This window comes from Mastigoproctus giganteus, chromosome 2 (genome assembly GCF_048544385.1).
Source record: "Mastigoproctus giganteus isolate SK-2022 chromosome 2, ASM4854438v1, whole genome shotgun sequence".
Taxonomy (NCBI): domain Eukaryota; kingdom Metazoa; phylum Arthropoda; class Arachnida; order Uropygi; family Thelyphonidae; genus Mastigoproctus; species Mastigoproctus giganteus.
Window position 1 is genome coordinate 196,396,619 of NC_143576.1, and position 24,019 is coordinate 196,420,637.

Below are 24,019 nucleotides of genomic sequence, written 5' to 3' on the forward strand. Positions count from 1 at the left end.
ATACGAATATACCAGAATACAAATGTAGGGTAACCTTAGTTTCCCTCAAGTTATCAATTTGATTAAGGTTATCTTTATTTCCTTTTTCAAATTAAAGTTTTTTTCAGTATAATAATCAAAATCGATCACTCCGGTCTGTCCAACAATGGGAATCGTGCCTAGACCCTTGCAAAATGGAAGGCAATAGCATGGTCACTGCATACCACAAGAGGTCTCCAATATCCGACTACCATATCTATTAATAATAGTGGCAATAACAATAACACCCTAAATTAAGCAAATAATATTTAATTGCATAAAACCAGTCTTTCAATAAAAGTGCCCTCTGACTGCCCACACAAGCAAGACTGTTTGCTAAGGCCATGAACTTTGATGCTGTCTGACATGACACGTCACTGTCTGCCACCTGAACCAGTACAAAATGAGAACGCATTCTTTTTTTTTTTTTTTTTTTCGTTTCTTTTTTTTTTTAAGTTGCTCGGCTACTCTTGCTCTCCTTGAAGATCTACTGACTCTAGAATGTCGTTCGATTGGTAAGACTGGTTTTAGTCCTATATATCTACATATGCAAATGAACCCGGATATGGATTATTTTAATCGACAAGCTATAAAATTAAACTGAAATCACTAAAATGTGAAAGAACAAAAACAAAAAAAATAAAATAATAATAAAGAGAAAGATTTTTCTCAAACTGGTAGGCAAGTGAACAAATCATGAGATTGTATGTTAGATAAAAAGAATTTCAACAGTAACACCACTTGAAACATTTAATCTTATTCTAATTAGGAAAATGAGTAAAAGACTGGTCAAACAGCTTCATGCTATTGATGCGTGAAATATTAGTTTGTACCGTGTGAACTACAAGTATGCGCAGATCATGGAACAGTGATTCTCGCAGTAAGGTAAGGACCTTTACCTTACTGCTTTTTGTTAAAATTTGCTTTCCTCTTCTGAATTACTGTCTTTTGTTGCCAGCTTGAGAAAGTCTAGATTCGAATCCAGTCGATGAAATAAATTATTAAAACTGAGCAGATAATTTACAAGTACTCCCTTGCTCATCTTTGATAATATTCAGATTTCTAGGAAAGATCAACGACACACATCTCTTTATTGGGAATTATCCTGTATCAGTAAATTTAATAAACAGTGCACTGTACATTGATATTTATATCAGTAACTTAGTAAAGCCTTTCAAGAGAGGGCTTAACCAATCTCTGGCGAAGGGTTAGGACTTTAGTCGAGATTTTTTCCCCTTTTTTTTATCTCACAAAGACACAAACGGGTCTTTAAACATATGTAATTTGCAGACCCTATTTGCTGACGCCTCGTGGTCTGAGCTCTCCTGGCATTAACCCAATCCTTCGTAACTTATTTTTCCTTGGTATTAAGTTCGCAATGCCGAGATTATCTTTCTGGAAACAGCGCCTTCTTTAGAATCCCTTAGAGATATCTTGTACAAGATAGCTTTTAAAACTAACAATAGCTAGGTATTAATCTCCTGGTAATTACTTCCAGATAATTCAAAAATAGGAAGAAAAAAAAGGACTTTAGTCGGGATTTCACGCCCCCCCCCCCCACACACCTTTTTTATCTCGCAAAAACACAAACAGGTCTTGAAACATATGCAATTTGCAGACCTATTTGCTGACGCCTCGTGGTCTGAGCTCTCTTGGCATTGACCCAATCCTTCGTAACTTATTTTTCCTTGGTATTAAGTTCGCAATAGCGAGATTATCTTTCTGGAAACAGCGCCTTCTTTGGAATCCTTTAGAGATATCTTGTACAAGATAGCTTTTACAACTAACAATAGCTAGGCATTAATCTCCTGGTAATTACTTCCAGATAATTCAAAAATAGGAAAAAAAAAAAAAAAACGCTATTCATGCTTATTTATATCTGAAGGAATCAAAGAAATCAAAGCCCCCTGACCTCACACCCCTATGCACAGAATGCTCACAGTAGCAAATCCGTGACGTCATGCAAAATGGGCGAAATGAACTGGAAAAGTTAATGACCTTGAAAGAGTGATGTGGTCTGTCCATATATAGCGACTGTACATGCAGGTACGCCAAGTGGTGCGAAACATGCGCATTTTTTATACCTAATCTACAAGTACCGAGAACTATTTCTCTGTTGTTTGTGGAACAAATAGGTGGTTCAAACACATTTTTCTTATGGAGCTTCGGCGTGTCTATATTCTGAATATTGATGACCCTCCCTCTAAGCGTCATATATCAAGAACTGATATCCACAGCTTAGAGATTACAGGTCATAATGAGTAGTGAACACTTTGCAATTATAATAGAGCTTGGCAAATTATTATTAAAAACTCTGATTATCAAAAAGAGCTCTTCGTCGAACTAAAATTTGCGATCAACGCGAGTGCAATAAAATTATTATACAACCAGATCCATGGGTGGTCAGGTAGATTAGGAAGAATGATGTTCATCACAATAAATTTTGTAACTACTAAAAATAAAATATTACAGTACATATACATAAGTTGCTATTGAACTCGGTATCAGTATACTGCCTTCTAAAGCAATGTACTCCACATTATCACTAAACGATATAATTCACAACAATTTATACTAACCAGAGAAGACCTCAGATTAGGTCGATCTTTATACTTATTACCCCTCTGAAAAAGTCCGAATCGAATCCAGCGAAAACAGGATTCTATGAACTTTCTGTGGCCTTTTCAAGCAGGTATGTGGTGGTCATGCTACTTTATTAGTATCACCACGACATAAATACGCCCTATGAGAGCTTCCTTGGACTCAGGGGAGGTTCCCATGGACTGGAGGGTGCAAATGTATCACCAATTCACAAAGGAGGTTGAAAAGGTGACACAAGTAACTACGGACCTGTTACATTAACTTGTGTTCCGGGAAAAATAATGGAATCACTGGTTAAAGAAGCATTGCAGGATCATCTAGACAAGACTGCAGTAATAGTTAAGACACAGCATGGGTTTGTCAAAGGGAGGTCTTGTCTGACCAATGTGATTGGTTACTATGATGTGGTCACAAAGGAACTGAATGCCAAAAATAATTTTGATATCATATACTTGGATTTCAGGAAAGCTTTTGATACTGTTGCACATGTAAGACTGCTGTACAAATTGAAGAGGTACGGAATCAAGTATAAGCTACTACAATGGATAAAGTGGTTGAGTGGGAGACAACAGAGAGCGGTAATCAATGGACACTACTCCTCGTGGACAAATGTTATTAGTGGAGTTTCCCAAGGTTCGGTGTTGGGCCCATTGTTGTTTTGCATATTTATCAATGATATTGATGAAGGATGTTGTTGTTATTTGGTTTTTAGGAGCATTAGCAACTAAGGGCATATTGCTCCGGGGATATGCGGTGGTCATTCCCTGACCTTTCCGCATCCTCCGTATTTGGTGGTCACGGGCTCGAACCCCGGTCTAATCAAGAAGCATGTGCTACACACTGCTCCTCCTGCCCACCTGGCTACGGAGGCGCCTATTGATGAAGGTATATCAGGTTTAATGTCCAAGTTTACAGATGATACCAAGGTTGGCAGGGTTGTTAACGACAGTAATGATAGTATGTTACTCCGACTGGATCTAGATAAGTTGTGAAAATGGACTGAGAAGTGGCAAGTGGAGTTTAACATTGACAAATGCAAAGTACTGCATATGGGTAGCAAAAACCGAAGAGAAACGTACCAACTGGGTGGTACTACACTCAGGGAAGTGGAAAGTGAAAAAGACCTGGGGGGGGGGTAATTGTGCAGCCAAATATGATGTTCGCTGAACAGTGCAAGACGGGCTGCCAGGGCAGGTCATGGAGTCTTGTCAATGATATATAGGAATTTTGCTAGCAGGGACAGGGAGGTGATAATCCCGTTATACAGGGCAATGGTCAGGCCACACCTAGAGTACTGTGTACAGGTCTGGATGCCTCATTTTAGGAAAGATGTACAGTTGCTAGAACGAGTACAAAGAAAGGCAACAAGATTGGTGAGGGGAACAAAGGGGTGCTCTTACCAAGAAAGGCTTAAATTCTGCAAATTGCAGCACCTGAAGAGTAGTCACCTGCGAGGTGATATGATTGAGGTGTATAAGGCCTTGAATGGGATGAGTAAGCTGAATGCTGATGAATCCCATCATCAGCATCATCAGGATTCTTCGTCTTGCTCAGACTAAGAACCTGAAGGGCCATAGTTTCAAATTGAGGAAAGATAGTTGTAGAATAGATGTGCGGAAATTTGCCTTTACCCAGCGGGTATAGTTGATTGGTGGAACAGGCTTCCATCTTTTGTTGTGGAAGCTAATAGCCTAAATAAATTTAAGGCTGAGCTGGACAGGCATTTGGAACGAATGGAGGGATGAAATGGGAGGGTTTTTTTTTTTTTTTTTTTGGCTGATGCTGCATAAGCTTGCTTTCTTGCATCGTATGCCTCTAATAATGCTAATGTGAACACACACAGTTAGACACAATACAAGATATCTCGTATACGCATATCTCATAGCCTAAGTTATTTTAGATCTAACACACACACACCTAACTAGCTATTAACTGGTATTTCCTCACCAACAACCCTTCTAAGAACAGAGTTAATGTTAGCGATCCTCCAGATCACAGTCTGTGATTGCCTTCTTTCCAATGGAATCTTTCGCATGACCATTCTCAACTTCATATCCTTTGACATTTGAAGAAATGGGAATGATCTGCGTGATTTCTGTTCCGCTTTTCCTTGGTTGAATTACTATTTTAAATTTCACGATTCTACATGTTTACTCAAAATGTCAATGGAATTATTCTTGCAGGGATGAGATTCTTTATTCCTCATTCCGCCCTAAAATATCGTCCTTTATCTAACCTTGGTTTAAAAAATGGGTGTCCAGTTTTCTCTCTGACCGCTCACTGCGGGTACTGGTGGACAGCTCCCTGTGTTCTAATTCTGTTGTTCCCCAAGGTTCCGTTTCTTTCTCCCATTCTTTTCCTTTGTATATATTAACGACCTTCTTCCATTGAATGGAAATGCTATCCATAGTTTTACCAATAAAAAAAAAACTTTGCTCTGCACGAACATCTTGAACATCTTCAACTTCTTGAATACCCGCCGAAATTTTCTTAAATACCAATTTCCAAGTAATTCTTCAATGGGGCAAAAAGATCTAGGTTATTCAGTTCTTCTAAAACTCATTGATGTGTTATTTCTAGAAAAACAGAGTCTGCTACTCCCTTTTTCATCTTTGATAATATTCAGATTTCTAGAAAAAATCAACATCACACATCTCTTTATTGGGGATTATCCTGATTTCTCTCTTAGCACATCACAAAATATCGCCTACTCTGAATCAAGAAAGCTGGGTTTTCTTTCTCGCCCTTGGCGTTACTTTTCTTCTGAATAACTACTCACTTTGTGCAAATCTGAAATCCATCTTAACATGAAATATTTTTCCCGCATCCGGTGTAATCTCCAAAACCTCTTTCAAGCATCTAGACTGTCCAAAAAAGATAATCGAGGTTACTTAATGAGCCTTCGCTCATGAACGCTCTCATATGAATGTTCAACTTCCACTGTATGCCTTTTCTATTAAAAAAAGAGTCACACTAGGGCCATCCGAAAACTAATTCATTTGCCCACGTGTATTAATCGCCCATTAATTGTGTGTTCTCTAATTTATTTGCTGGATCTCTACATGAAAAACCTTGCTGTCCACATCGGAGACCGATTAACGCAGCCACGAAGTGAAAAATTCCCATAATAGTTCCTCGCATCGTTGCCAGGATTCGAACCAGGTCTTTACAACCAGGGGTGGGGAGGACGGTGAATATAACCACTGTGCTATTCCGCGCGGACTGCCTTTCCTATATATTTATTTATTAAAGAAGGCGGTCGTAGCCAGTTTTCCTAGCAACCCCACCACCTATTGCAATGCTGAACAGGTAATTTCTAACATAAACTACTAGTTGGTTACCACTCCTGGCATGGCCAGGGATCGTCTTCCAGCGTACTGATAACATCATATACAGTATCAATCGTCTGCCAGGGTACTGATGACATCATATACAGCATTAATATAATACCCCCAATTTAGAGAATGTGTCAGTTCATTAGTTCATATATCAATCAAACAGCTATTTTGCACTACAGATGATATTGAGTCTGCTGGTCTTGATTAGAGGGTAAGTCTTTCTCACGAGGAAATATATAACATAGGTAGTTTTCCGAACTGGCATCTGTAATTCTACCACTGCTCCAAAACAGTCCAAACATATCTCAACCAGCTAACATCTATTCACTGTCAAACTCCTAACTCATAGAACTAATATATATTTCTATCTATCTTTACAGGCCTTCAACCTATGCACGGTACTGCCGGTTTTCTACCTTTCGTATTTGTGGTTATCATAAAACAGTCCATAAAAATCGATTTCTCATGTCTCACAGGAAATACGTTTTGGAACAACATAAAAAATTAAAAAATACAATAAAATTAAGAACGCAATGAAGGTATGATAATTAAAGTATCCATTGAAATTGATGTTTTGAATAGGGCAGTATGTAAAGTGTGCAAAGTTATTGAAGTTTTTCTGCAGACATAAATTACACTGAAATCAGTTGTATAATCCGTGAACCTTAAATAAAAAGCTGTTCGAAATCACTAACTCTTGGAAAGGAACAGATATATAAAAAACTTAGAATTTTATTATCGAAAAAAAAAAAAAACACCGAATACCGGGAATAATAAATACGAAAGCTGGATCTTTCATCAAAGACCAATTCATTTTAAAACTTTCCAAAACATGATGCTCGATTATCAATTTTGGTGCATAAATAAAATCTGAATCTCAACACACCCAAAATAATTTCATAAAATATTCAGTGCAGAGATAACTATAAAAAAATAATGACTTAAAATAGCATAATCGCTTTATAGTGATCTACGTGAAAGTTTCTGTATTTACATCTTAGCACAGAAGCACAAATCAAACCACAACACTATCAAATTGTAATATTCCTACATGAAATGCAAGGTATACAAACATAAATGTACATAAGCATAACACATATCCCTTGCATTAAAGACCAAGCTTCGAATCCATTATCGGAAAAGACTACACTTCAACATGTCATACACACCTACTAAAATTGCAGTTATTAAACTAAACACCAGTTCAAGGAAACAGCACCTTGTTAAGGAAAGGAGAGGGGAAGTATGCAAAATTCCAAATAATACATTAATTACCTCATGTAACGTCTTATTTTAAGATAAACTGGTTTCATACTGAAGTACTTATTAGCTGACTAATCAAGGTGAAAGAATAGAGTTACTCAAGCCGCATGTCCGAGTCCAAGAGATGGTAGTAATAGTAGTAGTGGCATGTGATGCAAGAAAGCAAGTGTATGAGCTTATGCAGCATCAGCCAAAAAAAAAATTCACACAACCATTCCCTCTAAATGTTTGTCCAGTTTCTCCTTAAATTTATTTAACCTATCAACTTCCACAACGACAGATGGACGTTTGTTCCAGCAATTAACCACCCGCTGGCTAAAGGCAAATTTCCAAACATCTATTCTACATCTGTCTTTCCTTAATTTGAATTTATGCCCCCTTAGGTTCGTAATCTGAACAAGTGAAAGAATCCCTTCAGAATTCACCGTGCTCAACCCATTCAAGGCCTTACACACCTCAATCAGATCGGCGCGCAGGTGCCTAGTCTCCAGCTATTGCAATTTGCAGAACTTAAGCCTCTCTTGGTAAGAGGATCCCTTCATTGCCCTCACCAATCTTGTTGCCCTTCTCTGTACACGCTCAAGCAAATCTACACCCTTCCTAAAATGGGGCCTCCAGATCTGTACTCAGTACTCAAGGCGTGGCCTGTCCATTGCCATACAGAGGGACAATCATCTCCTTTTCCCAGCTAGCAAAATTCCTATATATCATTGACAAAACCCCATGACCTGCCCTGGCAGCCTGTCTGCATTGCTCAGATAATTTCATATCTGACTGTAAATTTCTCACAGATCTTTTTCATTTTCTACCACCTTAAGTGTAGCATAGGATTGTGTCTCATCCTATGGTACAACTTCAGTGAGGTTGATATCACAAATAATTCTTGTTGATACAGCAATACTCTCTCTCTCTCTCTCTCTCTCTGATCCAATGTGGCCATCCCAAAGTGCAAACAAAAAAATCAATGCTTTCAAATGCATATTGCAACATTATAACTAAAAGTTGCTTTAATACTCAACAACCAAAAAAAAAGTTTCTCAACAAAGGATTTACTGCTAATTAGTAATGGAGTGCTACCACCTCGTCTCGAAAGGAACTTAACTGTTTTTATTTATTTATTACTATTATTATTTTTTTTACAATACGGCCGAATTAGTCCATTTCGGACGAGGACTGCATAATTATAGTAAACCCAACCGAAGAATACACGCTATTACCAAGGATGTCGCAGGGCCTTAGTTGCTTTGGCGTTTAAAAGATACAAACGCCTTCTCCCTGGATGAAGAGGAAATCAAGTGAATTGCTGGATCACTACATACTGGAGTTATCCAGTATTCCAAAAATCAAAATTTAGGATCTAAACACATCGGTTAATCTTCCCCGTGAGTCAAAGAAAGTTTGGTTGTATTGGCTCCCATGAGATCCTAGTAGATAAAGAAAAAGCTTTTATTTTTTATTAATTATAATCTCTATTGTACAGGTAACGTGTCCATAATAGTGCATCATGCCAACAATGACAGCGGTTAATACACAGCACATTAGATGTAATGCATTATATATTCAATGTAATGCAGAACTGCCCAAGGTAGGCATAAAATATTAACTGAGAGCAACGTACGCCTTGAGATGACTGGTTAAATCATTACCTTCAGTAATGTAATGCAGTATTATCATCACCCAGACAGCCATTTCAATGTCATCGCTTTTGATGAGAATGGATTAATGAGCGGGTAGATATGCACCTATCAGTGCTACACTGAACCCAATGCTGAACTAAAAACAATAACAGGTGAGGTACTAACAGGGGCTGAAGCTATAATCTCAAGTTCTGTAAGGAAGCTTCATAGATAAATCAGAAAATATGGCTTCTGACGCAATTCTGAAAATATGCATCATCGTACAAAAATTTAAGCGACACCCCCTCTGACTGTAATAAATTATGTATGTCTAAGAAATATGCAAATGCAATATTTTGGTTTGCATATTTCTTAGAAATATGCAAATGCAATGCTGATCTAAAAAAATAGATCAGCATTAGCTCGAAATTCATTTGAAGCGTGTACGTCAGACAATGAGTGTACAGAAAAAGCTAGCACAGTTTCAGATGCGGGACGGTGCTTGGTTGTCATGTACGGTTTCAAAGGGGAACAGTAAAATATCTGTGAGTGCTACTACTCGGGTAGGCATAAAATACTAACCAACAGGAAAGGCACCTCGAGCGGAATGGTTTACCTCATCTCACCACCAGACCCTTGAGAATCTGAGTTTCTGGAGTTGCGAACAGCCAAAAGCAAACTTGTGTTTCCGCGATAGGTGGAGAGCTGCATGTCATGAATATTCACAGAAGAGTTGCAGCCCACAAGTTTTAGATAACAAAAACAAATGCACATGGCATTGTGCAAGGCGCATCGAACCTAGATTGTGACTCAATAGAAATCGATCCTGTGGAGCGAAAGTCCTACTTAACGCTCTTCCAATCTGATCGAATCCTCCCAACTCTGTAGTTGAGAGGAGGAGATTGTCTGGAAATGATTCTCGTAGTATGGAATAGGTACACTGGTCATAGTACATGGAACCATGAATGCTGCGGCCTACTGGACAATTCTCTCCAATATTCTGGACAATTCTCTGTGCCCTGGCAATTTTATAGAAGCGGATCTTACATCTTCCAATACGAGAGGCACCATATCACAAAGCAAGGTTTCTATTGTGAATATGTAGTTTTAAGAGAATAACAGGAAAACATTTTACCGGCCAACAAAGAGCTCTACTCTCAGTCCAACTGAACATCTCTGGGATAGTTGAAATTCAGAATTAGGGCAACACCAGGACGTCCTCTTCGTTAGTGGATCCCATGAATGCTTTAAAGGATGAAGATGAATGGGGAACAATACCACCAGCTTTCTAGCAGAAAGTCTTCCAAAACTTATTGAAGTAGTTACTATGATGGGCCAATGCGTTGTTAATTTATTTGAATAAATACACTTTTGTTCATAACAAGCCTCCCATGAATTTTAGTAGGTCAGTATATATATAAGGTTTACGTTTATAACATGTGCGATTATATGTACTTCACTTTTCCTGTGGCAAGAAACCATCAAGAATCCTATCCATTACAAACTCGGACACAGAAGGGATATGACTGGAGCTTATATCAACCTGCAAAAGTTTGTTAGATTTAAAAAGTTAAATAAATAAAACCTCTCCGGTTACAGAACTCTAAAACTGATATCAATTATATAACTTGATACGAATTATTTTTAATCTTTATGTATACTAGTGCAACAAACAAAAGATGGCTGTTTCAGGAAACTCCGGGTTGATAATTTAGCTGAGTGCGGAAACACTGGGTGGCTAGTTAACTTTCCTTCTATAAAAATTAACATTCCGTAATTACCTCCAGGCATCTCTAACAAACATGATTAAGGCAAGAGAATGTGAACCACAGGTATCGTTAACCAAAGCTTGAGATAAGGGACTGCATTTTGGTGGCTACTCAACTAACACAAATATGCGAACTATTTTCTGCTCCCTTCAAGCGATCCCTGACCACTGAAAAAAAAAAAAAAAAAGTTGTGTAGCCTAAAGGTAAACTACTTTGTAACAAGAACATATGACCAGTACACTCAGCTATACATTTCCCCCCTTCCAATCCCAGTTTTACTGACGTAGCTCGATGTCCTACTTGCTAATTCATACTTGGCCACTTGTCTCCCAGTTATCGTACCTTATATTTTACCTGTCCAAAATTTTAACCGTTACTACTGGTTGCTTGCTTCCACGATATTGTGTACTGGGAACAAGGCGGAATAATTACCAAGTAACTGTACGAGCTTGGTACAGGTTTGGCTGTGGTAATTCTCATTACATCATGCATGTCTGCAAATCACGTATTTAGGCCAACGGATTAAAGAATATCTTTTATATTCACTATACTTGTTCTGCCTTTTTTACGAGCTTATTTCTACGACTTCACCTCACTTTCCAATACTGCTGTTGAAATTTATATATCATTCTTTTAACAGTTTGAATCTTAAATTATTTCTGGGGTAAATAGAACCGTTCATTCACGTAAGCTGTGAAGGAAAATAATTAGAACATTTTTAAATTCGTTAAAAAAACAGGGAAATTCTTCCTTGTTTTTTTTTTAATATATCCGCAAACAACTAAAAATCTTTTAAGCTATTAAAAGACAATTTCGTTGGCTAATTGGTTAAAAACTGACTTTTAGATATAAATTTATCCGAAAATAGCACTTTTCTACCTGTCTCTCCCCAATCACATCGATTTTGAACTCTCCCATTCCACAACTTGGCTTCGCCACTGCTTCCTATCCAAGGAAACATAAGACATATTTATAAATGAAAGTTTAAAAAAGTTAAAAAAATTAAAAAAAACATGCATGTTTTTAAGTATTTCATTACACGCATAGGATTTTAAAGGAATAGTAAATGCATCCATCAGTAGGAAATTACAAATTAAATCGAATTTTTATAAACTTATTAATTTTTTCTAATTAATTTTATGAGTTCGGTAACTTAAATTTTATGACTTATTTTATTATCGATATCTTTTAAAGAGGAATACAATTTCGTTTCGTTTAATTGTAAATAATGGAAAAAAAAACCCCCATCAAAATCAAAGTCTTCTAGTTGGCCAACTCAAAAAGAATTGGGGGGAGGGGAAAGAATCCAGGAAGTAAATTCATCATGTCAGAATGAAAGTTAAAAGTTTAACGTTTGTTTCTGGATTTCGGCAGCTTTTTTTTTTTTTTTTAAATCTTCATTTCAAAGAATTCAATAATCACATTAATTATCAGACATTTTTAATTGCATTTGGTGTATCACAAGTGCAAGAGATTTTTGTTTTCCATTAACCCATTGTTTCGTATTTTCGACACACTGATGGCAGACATGTTTTATCGATGATTTGTCTTTTTTCCTAATTCTAACCATAGATAACCAAAATACGCATGATTAGCTTTCTTGTAAAAGTCTGATTCTTTATATTGGCGTAACTAGGGTTATGGGACCCAGGGCAAATAAAAAAAAATGGCATCCCTTGAAAACTGTTCTTTTGGAATTTTTGAAAACTGTTCTTTTGGAACTTTTTATTTAACCATAAAAAGGTGTCCCCCAAATTTTGCGTTCAGGGCACGTGCCCCATCTGCCTCACCCTAGTTACGCCACTAATTCTTTACCTCTGGTTTCCTGACTTAAATTTTTCACAAGTGTAACAAAAGGTACCAGGACTGTTGGCATACCGACAACATACATTATTTGGAAAAAATCCTTTGCTTTCATAATAACAACATGTATTAATTATAAATTAACAACTAAAACACATAATATTTCTTTCATTACCAGGAAATGTAATTAATAATATTGGGCGCACTACGACAAAATGTTGTCGTTGAGAGAGTTAAAAATGAGAATGGGTTTTGGTAATCAGGAAAGGAATTTTTACAGTAAAAAAAAAAATAATAATAATAACCATATATACTACGGTAGTGCAGTCAATCTATCAAAATGAAGTCAAAGAATAAAAAATATTTTGCAAATTTCGGATGTAAGAAATGTATTAACCTGATTTCCCTTCTCCTCCACCTCGAGCAAGCCGATGAATTATATTTCATCAAAATAAATAAATATATATATATAATCAAAAAATGAGGACAACACAATCACGCTGCACTGCGCACTGTATTTATCACAATACTCGTGAAGGAATGCTAAAATGTTATGTCTCACGAATAGTTCCAGCCTGTGCTTTTCCAGTTTTTAAACTTTTTCAATTTATGAAATCTCTAATGTTTTTGAGAATATTCATAAAAAAACCCTTTAATTCAAGCTATGTAGTAGTAGTAGTGGCATGTGATGCAAGAAAGCAAGTGTATGCAGCATCAGCCAAAAAAAAAAATTTTACAAAACAATTCCCTCTAAATGTTTGTCCAGTTCCTCCTTAAATTTATTTAACCTATCAACTCACAACGACAGATGGAAGTTTGTTCCAGCAATGTTCGACAACCCGGTCTTGAATTAGACGTTTTCACAGGAAGGGAATTTTATGTAAGAAGGAGGTAAGAAAGGATAGAAATCTAACTTAGCACTTTATCCCAGGAGGATATTTCCCCCTTGGGGGAATACTTCCCCCAAGAACCCCACTGCATCACTCTCCCCCACTACCCAAGTAAAGAATTCTAAAGTTTAGGGCAAAAAAACCCCTCATGTTAATAAAGCTATAGAACATTATTGCAGGGCAAAGCCTAATTCTGTAGGTAGCAATGAGCAAACTGGATTCGCTTCTAAATAAAAAGCACTGCTCCAAAGTAGAAGTACATTGTTATTTATTTAAAATGTATTCCGGTAGGCAATGGATACATTTTAAATAAATAGCCATACAGTATTACACTTCTCCTGTTGAGCAGTGCAATACTAGAACAACTCGTGATGGAGGGCCTCCACAATATGAGATCAATGCATTTAGTAGCGAAGCCAGTTTGCTCATTGCTACGTACAAAATGAAGCTCTGTCCTACAGCAATGTTTTATAGCTTTAGTATCATGTCCTAAACTCTGAGTTCCATAACTATGAGTCTAAAATTTTTACTAATGCTAATATAAAAGATTTCAACATAAATTTTAGTATAAATCATAAATTCTTATTTATTAAAAATTATTATATATCCCAAGAAGACATTCGTGTTGATTTAAATGATCATTATATAATATGGTCAAATATTTTAATTTAATAATATTTTAAATATTTTAATATTAAAATTTAATATTAAATTAAATTTAATTTAAGTTTCAAATTTTCATATTTGTTATCGATTTTCAACATATATAAAATCTTATAATTTTTATTGTATTATCACTATAATAACCTCTTATTACTTAGAATTATATTTACTATATAAAAATTAAGCTCATAACAATTTCTAGCCACCTTTTTAACCCCATAACCGAAAACTTTATTTTAAAAGGATCAGTAGAAAGATATTAAAACACTACGCGTGTTATCAGTAAACAAATGAACGCGGCGAATGACATAGACGGCCAGATGAGACGCACACAAGGCGGAGAAGAGCTACCAGGATATGTGCATTAACCGTGAGTAATCTAGTCATGTGACAGACGTACCTGTTCCACAACCTGCTCTAGTGGATGTCCGTTCTTTATCTGTTCCTCGTTCAATCCTACTTCATTACGGCACACTTCAGAGAGTAGGTTTTCATTAACGTCTGCACTCCGAGGTTTCACCAGATGTTGTTGAGCCGCTACCACCTAAAATCAGTAAAAAATAAAGGGAAGGAAGGAGAGAAGAATTATATAAACTGATAAAGCATAACCTTTAGATTTTACGAGTAATTGGCACGGTTAATATAATTAACATAAAAAAGGAAATTGTAGAATTTTCAAATTACTGTCTCTAACAAAAATTTAAATTTCAACCCACAAAAAGTTTTTTTTTTCTTAGTATTTAATGAATCTGAAGTGTTTAATTTATTTCTAAATTTAAGTTTTAAGAATGATAATGTCTCTGAATGAAAGGGCGTCGGTGTGTTAATCAACCACCGGTTTAAAGAGTTACGATAAAAATCTGAATAAAAATTGAATAACCATGATGGTAAAATATAAACTATCTCGTCTTAATGAGGAATTACACGAGCACTGTGGTTATTCTTAAGTCTACTGACAACCTTAGATGTCTTCTTTATGATTACATGAATGTTCCGTTGCATTCCTAACATTTGTACCCACTGGGCACGCCTAGCCATCTAAATCTCAAAAGCCTGTATTCTTCTTTCTATCATTTGTTAGGAACGCGTTTTCTTTCCGTCATTCATTTCTGTTTTTAATTTTATTTCCTTCTCACCCCCTATTTTTCATTCCAACCCTCTTTTTAAATTTTTTCTCTACTCCTGTCATATTTCACGAGCATATGCGTTAATGTAATGGAGAGCATGCGCGAATACCAGCTCTTAACTAGACATTGACCCTCCTCCACTGTTTTATTAAGCATACTTTATATAATTCAAAATCACTCATAATACTTAAAAACCGCTAAATGAATTATGTGAGGTCTGCTGAACACATCCTTGAATGATTAAATAAATACTGTTAATACCTTAGATAAGCGAAAGCAGTGTTAAAAAAAAATAAAATTAATGCGATTTTCTTTTGTGCTCAGCATTGCCAAAGAGAAAAGCAAGTACGGGGGGGGAGAGACTAATTAATTTTCTTGTGCCTTCTAAGACCCGGAACTTAACAAATAATCAACTTTTTTCTACCGTGCACTACTCGGTCGGTGACGACTGGTAGCTTTGGACAACGATCACTCATTTTCTATTTGATCTCTAAATATAAAAGTAGAACAGTAGTAAGAGATGTATCTGACAGGTACGTTTGTTACAAGGAGACACCAACTTTCATGGAACAGTGAAGTCTAAATTTCTCTTTTTTTTTAAATTTTAATAAAAAGTATTCTAATTGAATTATTTTCAAATGCTGTCGCAAGCTACTAAAAGCATCATATCTTATTGGTAAACTCTTTATTATTATAAACTCTCTTCCTAATGAGGAATAACCAGTCATTGGGATTATTCTGAAGTTATGTTATCTACCAACGAATTCTTACTGAAAACTTTATTAAAAATTATCATTTTACGAGTATTTCAGATGTTGTATAGTTTAATCGCAAAAGCATTCTACCGAACTTGAAATTAAATAACGTGACAAATCGTTTTTTGTTTTGTAAGATAACATTATGAAACTTGTACGGAATAGTAATTACATTAAGACCTCGTTTTTATATCTTTAAATGTTTGTATACATATCAGCAAATCTCTGTTGGGAAAAAAAAATCAACAATTTTTTTTTAATTGATAATTGTCGTTTGACTATTTGATTTATTTTATAAATAAAACTGCAATATACTATCGAAATATGATAAGATATTGTCAGCACCAGAAATTCTTTCCATAAATTTTAATAGGCATGATTTTAAACAAATCTGTTTTGAACTCAATAAGAAACTAACCTCAAGCTGACTAGCTACACAGTGGTGGGGACATCTTTGGTTCAATACTGATTAAATAAAATATAAAATAAAATCTGTATCTTATTAGAAGAAAAGACATGCAAATGAAGGGACCAGACACTTTCTGAAGTGTTGAGTCTATTCACGCAGTTTCTCTCGGTTTGGTTAATACAGCGATTTGATTTGATTTTATTCTTTCATCTGCAGCCTTATTTTCATACAAATATTCAAGTAGTGACAATTTTGAGTGAGTTGTATTTAGATACTTAAAAATGTGAACTCAGAATCATAGGACTAAGCTTTAAATATAGGTATACGTAAGTGGAAAAATTATTTATGAAAAATCAGTTAAATGACTTACAGTACTTTGCTGCTTTTATAAATACGTAGATAAAAAAACAAAACTTTGCGAAATATTTGAAACGTCATACGCATTAAATGTTAGCAGACGACACGAAATAACAGAGACGTCATTACGCCATCACATAACATTCAGCTATAAAAAAAAAAGCAGGAAGACAGCGCACTCTACTGAAAGCATTACTTCCAAATTAATTAAATCTTCAATTTAAAACAAACAATAATATATAATAATAATAATATTTAAATAGCCCAAAATACCAAGCATAAAATTTAATTTAATTAAAGAATCAAACAAAAATGAAAGTAGCGGAATACTAATAACGAAAATTGTAACATTTAATATATCGTATGTAGTATCAAATGTTATCCAAATGTTCTTTCTATGTTCTTTCTTTCTTTCTATAAATATAATAATCGTTTATTTTTCAACAATAAAATCGTCGCCGTATACAAAAACAAAAAAAAAAAAAAAAAAACATACTGCCCTGTATGATATTTGAAAATAACAATATTTCAGTATAAATTGATATAAGAACTTGCTTTAGTAGGTTTACTAGATATCCCCGTAATATCTCCAGTTTTTATTTTGATTCCGGAAAGGTGACAGAAATCACTGCGTGCTTGAGATTAATTATTCCAGATCAATATTCTACACATCACCTAACGATCCCTCTCAACATAATCAACGATGACTTATTCGCTTACTGCTACTATAGTTGCATTAATGTGAACGTGTGTAGCTTAAGTAGGTACGGCAAATGTGGATTCGAACTGCAGAAAAAACTTCGCCTTCACAACGAGTTTCCCTGGTATTGCACTGCTTTCAGACACATTTGTTTTTTTAAACTAGTGGGCAGATGAACCGTTTAAAGATGGTATTCGGTCGCCAAGAAGATTATCTGCTATTTAGCCATTGCTACATCTTTTAAATAGTGGCAAATCATCATCATATATATATATTTTTTATTTATTATTATTTTCTTTTTTGCAATGTCATTTGTTTGAAAGTAATGCAATACCAGTGCATTGTGAAAATTAAAAAAAATAAATAAATAAAACAACGTGAAAGACAACAAAATATTCTCCCTAGCTCTATATAATTTAAGAATAATTTTTATTTTATTCTTATAATATATTTCATTTATTTATTCATAATATTTTTATAATCTAATTAATAATAAAATTATTAATTAACATTATAATATATAATTCTTTATGTTGAAGCAATTTTTTTCTGTTGATTTTACGAAACAAAAATATCTCGCGTCTTTCTTGTTGATAATTAGGGCACTCCAGTAAAATATATTTTACTCTAATAACAGTATGGTTAGTGAGTACATTGCAGAAGATCATTGCTTCTGAGAAGGTTAAAATGAGTTATATAGGTAAGTCCAAATGACCACAAAACCACTTCTTGTCTTATTTTTCTTGGTACTGGAAGTCCAGAAGGATGACTGCGTCTTAATTTCCATAAGTTTATTGTCAGTACATTAGTGCCATATATTTTTTTCCACTTGGAGTAGAAGACTTTTGGTACGATGGTTTTGTAATCCAGAACAAACCGAACTATTATATTAGGGTCACAAGGTAATTTCTTACATATACCTATGTGTATTTTGTCTGTAAATTGCGTGTTCTCTGGTCGATTAGCCTGTTTTTTCTGGACGAAAAAACCTTACTACCTACGCCTGAGAATGACTAACTCAGCTACGGATTGAAAAAAGCCCATTAAAGTTCCTCGCTTCATCGACGGGATTCGAACCTAGCCTTTTCCACCCGGTGTGAGGAAGACGGTGACGATACTACTGTGCTAACGCACAGACTGTAGTCCAGAACAAGGACCTTCATTAGAAAAAAAAAAAAAAACAAATGAGGCTATTGGTTGTTTTGCTGTCCGATCTGCTCATTCATTTCCTATCATTCTGAAATCCGCTGCTATTCATCTATCTTCTTGCCAGATTTGTTTCAGCAGCGGATATTTAAGACATGTGTCATTCTACATTGAGTTGATAGCACTTAAAGAGTCAGAATGTTATACTATATCGTATCGGTTTCGAAATCTAAATGCTTAACGGCTAGAGTAGTAAATTCTGTTGGTAGTGGCCGAAGAAATGTAGGCAGGTAAAATAGAGGCAGCGCGCCTACTGCTGTTTCCGACTTTGAGCCATCAGTTTATATTTAATTATAGCGAGCACAATTTTGACTGCTAATGGCATGAAACTGTCTAATATTTTGGCTTGCCAGGGAATTTCTTCTCCACTTATTAAAATTATTATTATATTTAACCAAATTTTCAGGCCATGGAGATTCGAATGGGTTCATATGCTGATAGATTTTTATCAGTCTGAAGGTTCCAATTTAATGTGATTTCCTCAAAATGAATGCCTGCAGGTTTCTTGACATGAAGTTAATTTCTGTATACTGCTGCCCAGTGAGATTCAAAAAGGTATGACTAAATACGAAGAACGCATTGGCTGACTCTAAATTTTAAATGCATTGTTCATTAATAGCATTTTCTTTTGAGGCGATATGGTGGTTCTTGAACATATAAGTTTGAAACAGGGGACACACTAAAGGCTCCCAAGACAATTGGGAATACTTTTCTGTATAAGCTGAAGCCAAGATAAATCTCTCTCTCTCTCTCTCTCTCTCTCTCTCTCTCTCTCTCTCTAGCAGAGCTATAAATCGTATCGTATTAAATGTATATATGCGAATTTATTAATGAAAGATATCAATCCTAAAAAATTAAGGAGAAATTTTTTTAATGAAATTTATTAAAATATAATTTTTAAAATGCAAAAGGCATTTTATTATTTGATCAATAATTTTCGTTAGTTTTAAAATGCCTACTCCCAAGAACAGAATATAGTAGGATTTTAGGAGCATCAGCGACTAAGGCCATATTGCTTCATATATATTGACTGTAAATTTCGTGTGTTCTGAGGCCAATTTTCTGGACGAAACACCTGAATTTCCGGGAGAAATAATCATGCCACCCTCGCCTGAGACCGACTAACTCAGCCACGTTGTGAAAAGGCCTCTCAAAATTCCTCACGTCATAGACGGGACTCAAACTCAGGTCTTTCTCACCTGGTGTGGGGAGGACGAAGATCCTAACAAGTCTGCTACCCAAGAGATCCCAAGAACAGAGGTACCCGAACTGGCTTAAGTAGCTACAACCCAGGGAAAGAAAAGTTGGGTTTTTTTTCGTTTTTTTTTTTTTTTTTTTGTAACGATATAGTATGGGGGGGTTGTGTTGTTGTTGCAGGGTTTTAGGCATATCAGCAACTTAGGCCTTATATAATATGTTTATAAATTGCATATTCTGTTGTCGATTTGCTGTTTGCTGGACGAAAAACTGGAGTTTCCGTTAGAAAAAACTAGTCTACCCTCGCCTGAAACCTCCGGCAGGCTAACTCAGCCGTGTTAGCCTGCCGGAGGGCAATGTGGGGAAGGGAAAGTGGAATAGCAATAATCTAATTTTCTCTTGACGCTGACACATTCGCTTGCATTTTATTTTAAAAGTAATTAATTCAAATTTTTAGTTAGATTCAGAAAGCTATCTATTAGGTTCTATGCAATTAGATACATAAAATATAATTTAGAACGTTGAATGTTGGCACTAGTTCAAGTTTTTCTTGCATAGAATGAACTCGATCCTGTATTTTGCACAAATGGATTAGCCCTTATGGGTTGCGCAGTTGGTAGAATCACCGGGTGGAAAATACCTGAATTCAATACACAAATATCCCGTCAATGGCATGAGGAATTTTTATGGGCTTTTTTCAATGTGGCTGAGTTAGTCGGTCTCAGGCGAGGGTCGCATGGTTTTTTGTTTTTTTTTATTATTTTTTTTTATCCCGGAAACTCTGGTTTTTCGCCCAACAGAACACACGCAATTCATAAGCATATTAAATATGGTCTATGCCATGCGCCTAAAATGCTACAACCACCATCAACCACCACAAATGTATTCCAAAAGTATTTGGAGATCCCAGAAGTATTAAAGTCACTGTTCTCGGTGTCAAACAGTACTTTAGAATTTATTTTTCTTTCAAATTTCTCTTAAATGAAGTCCTTTTCTTTGAAAATAAAACAACAGTTTCGTCCCATTTAGTCGTTATTTTTTAATGGTGCATAAAATCTTCAAAATCGAAAATTCTACATTTCCTATACACGAATTGAAATCGTTAATTATATTTAACTGATTTGCAAGAGGAATTAGTTAAGTTCGCTGCCGCAGATTAATAGAGAAGAATCAAAGGATGAAAGTTAGTATAATACTCTATGAAAAATATTTATAGAGTATTTCATACAGTATCATACTCTATGAAAAATATTTCGGAATTTCACATTCTCAATGATTAAATCTATCCTAGTTCATAGCATAAAAAATTTAACGAGTTGGAGAGACACTTCTTTCATTGTTTCAAAAATTCCCTTTGGTCTGATTTTATGAGGAGACTAAAACATTCTCCAAACAGCAAATAGGCATTGGTTACTCTTCTCCGGCATATTCAAAAATCGATTAGATACTGTTCACAAAATTATTTAAAAGATGAACCTGTTCCGAATAAATGGGTCAAGGCCTTTCATGTCACGAACTGTAGTTACAGAATTAAAATCATGTGCAAATATAGAAGCTAACAGACACTTTTTTTTTCTTCGCGAGAATAATATTCTGCACATAAGAAGTGGATTTCATGTCAATCAACAGGTCTCCAACCCACAGTGCATCGTGTGAGAAAAAATTTCCATGTCATGATTGACCATTCATCTTCCAGAGCATAATATGTTCGAATTTCTTCAATAACGTTGAATTAGTTTAGAACCCTACAATTGCAGACATGGGCGTACGCAGAAATTCTCACAGGGTGGTTCAAACTACTCTTGAGAAAGAGAGAGAGAGATGATAAATTTTGTATAAAGAAAAATAATTTTAACATGATTTCCCTGTTTCATGCATTACCGACTTCTTCACCTTGAACCATCAAAGCAATGCACATGTTCACAGACATTTTGGACTCCATTATTTGTGAAAAATCACACAGGCATTAGGAAACAATGAGGAAATCATAATTATAGCTTCAGCTGCCTGGAGCACGAAATTAAAAGCATGTAAGGATGCTACTAAACAACAGAACATTCAGTATTATCCATAAGCAAGGCATGAATATCTGCTGAACTGGTTGGTGAGCAAAAAAAAAAAAAAAAAAAAAAATCATCCATTTAATAGTGACTTCATGGATACCGTATATATCTAAATTATAGGCTTTGCCAATGTAGATATAATGTTCGTCAACATTTAGGTAAAAGGTCTACATGCAGTTAAAAATAAGAATAATAGAGAATAAAATAAGCACAGCGTGTTGTCTTTCTGAAAATTAGAATGTCACAGTTTGAAAACAGATTTTTTCCTTGAATTAATGTAAATGACATGGTAATTACGTACAGCAGTGAGTGTAATAGAACTGGTTTAATTGGAACGATAATTATTACAAACTAGTTTCACAACTGGTTCTAGACATGATAAAAATTAATACTGTTATAAGACACTAGAAAACTTTCCTGAAGAATAACAAAAGGGAACGGTATACTTAGATAACTGAATGCAAGGTTACCAGAATGGTTGCTCACCCAACAAATATGCCATTAATTAAAAGAGAAAGCTTCAAATGTTTGTTGCTAATATGCCTTATATTTTAATTTCTTATTAAGAATGATGAATAACGATCTTAATATTCCTGTTCAAAAATATGTTATGTTCAATAAAGAGGAATTTCTTTTCTATAACAATAAGAATTCTTATTTTCAATAATATTATTTTTGAACCCTTTACTGAACATCAAGAATTTGCTATTCATTCATTAGAACTCTTTATACTCTTGCCATCACCCATAATACGCGTACGAAATTTGACGAATGCTGCTTTCAGATTTAAACTCCCTAGTTCGATTACAGTTAATACTAACTAAATATTTGGAAAATATTCTCGCTTTTATCTAAACTAAACATAATATGAACTTTCATTTTGTGCGAACAGGAACCTCCAGGTTCTTTCAGATAACGATGCATATGGTTTTATTGAAAATTTTCAAATGACAAAACGGATAAGCCTCTACATATTCTAAAAACTGAAATCTAGTTAGTAATTTTTAATCTTACAATTTCTTCTTATCTCGTACGCATTGCCCAGTTATATCATAGAAGGTTTGAGTTGGTCTGAGACAAATGTTGAATAAGTGTGAACAATATTTTAAAATTATTTTCAAAACTGAAATGTTTTCTTGACTATTTTAAAACGCCAAAATTGAATTAAACTTTTGTTACCTCATAAAATAATCAAAACGACCAATACTAACCTCTAAATATTTGTTAATCATTTCATAGCATTATTGCTGTACCATATCCAGTAGTTTGGGAGTCGTAGTAGCACACTTGTTGAATTCTTTCTTGCTTGTCTTGAAGTGTCGCATATGTCGCTGTCGACTCGATTTCTTTACAAAATCGAATTTGGTGATCGTAGTGATCAACAAACAGGTCTCCTTCAACCAATAAGGAAATATCATTTCGTACTTTTCACACGGAAAGAAAAATGTAGTATTGCTTCATCTAATAAAACCACATGGTTAAGAACACATTAAGTTACGTGTATCAAGAGTTCGGGAAGACACTTCTCAAAATATGCTTTAAATTTAGCCATTTCACCTTCAGTCAAAAAATGTAAGCCAATTATATCAAAGAAAACTTTCATTAACCATGGATGTTATGTTATACGGTCCTTATCCATCTTAAATTTTCTGAAACCCAATAATGCACATTATGCTTTCACATTTCCATCATGACTTCTCCCAAAAAAGTACGATAAAGAGAAATTGGGTTATAATAATCATCCACTTTTGCATATAGTCAATTAAAAAGGGTCCTCGCTTAAGAAAACCTTCATATAGTTATAGATGCAAACATTCGTGGTAAAGATGCTTTTTGTGCTCACATAAGATTCGTATTCTAGACAATTGACAAGATACATTTCTCTTGACTGACTATTTTTTGATCACTTATTTAGTGTAGTAGCCAAAAACATCAACATTTGTATTATTATTGTTAGGATAATGCAGAATGTTTAGCTATTATATGACTTGGATATTCCATCTGCACAGCGATGAGAATAAAGCTAAGTTGTACTATTTTGTTTCCATCCTTGATTTAATACAAAGAACAAATCCTTAGAGTTACGTTACTGAAATCAGCGATAGGGTAGATATATTTGATTTCAGTGACCCTCAGAGTCAAATAAAATACAAAATTAAGCCGAATAAATTTCTTTTAAAATGTTCACATTCCTTCCACATAATACTTATGCTTACCCCAGTACAAAGAACAAATATAGGTATT

The 24,019-nt window shown here is 35.0% G+C and overlaps 1 protein-coding gene across 1 annotated transcript in view; it reads right to left on the minus strand.

Annotated features, from left to right (window-relative positions):
* Nucleotides 1–24,019, minus strand: part of fus (epithelial splicing regulatory protein fusilli) — a 169,795-nt gene that overhangs the window by 110,373 nt on the left and 35,403 nt on the right. The window contains exon 2 of the mRNA XM_090389689.1: nt 14,362–14,505. Coding sequence (XP_090245815.1) covers nt 14,362–14,505 — 144 coding nt within the window. The remainder of the gene's footprint in view (nt 1–14,361; nt 14,506–24,019) is intronic.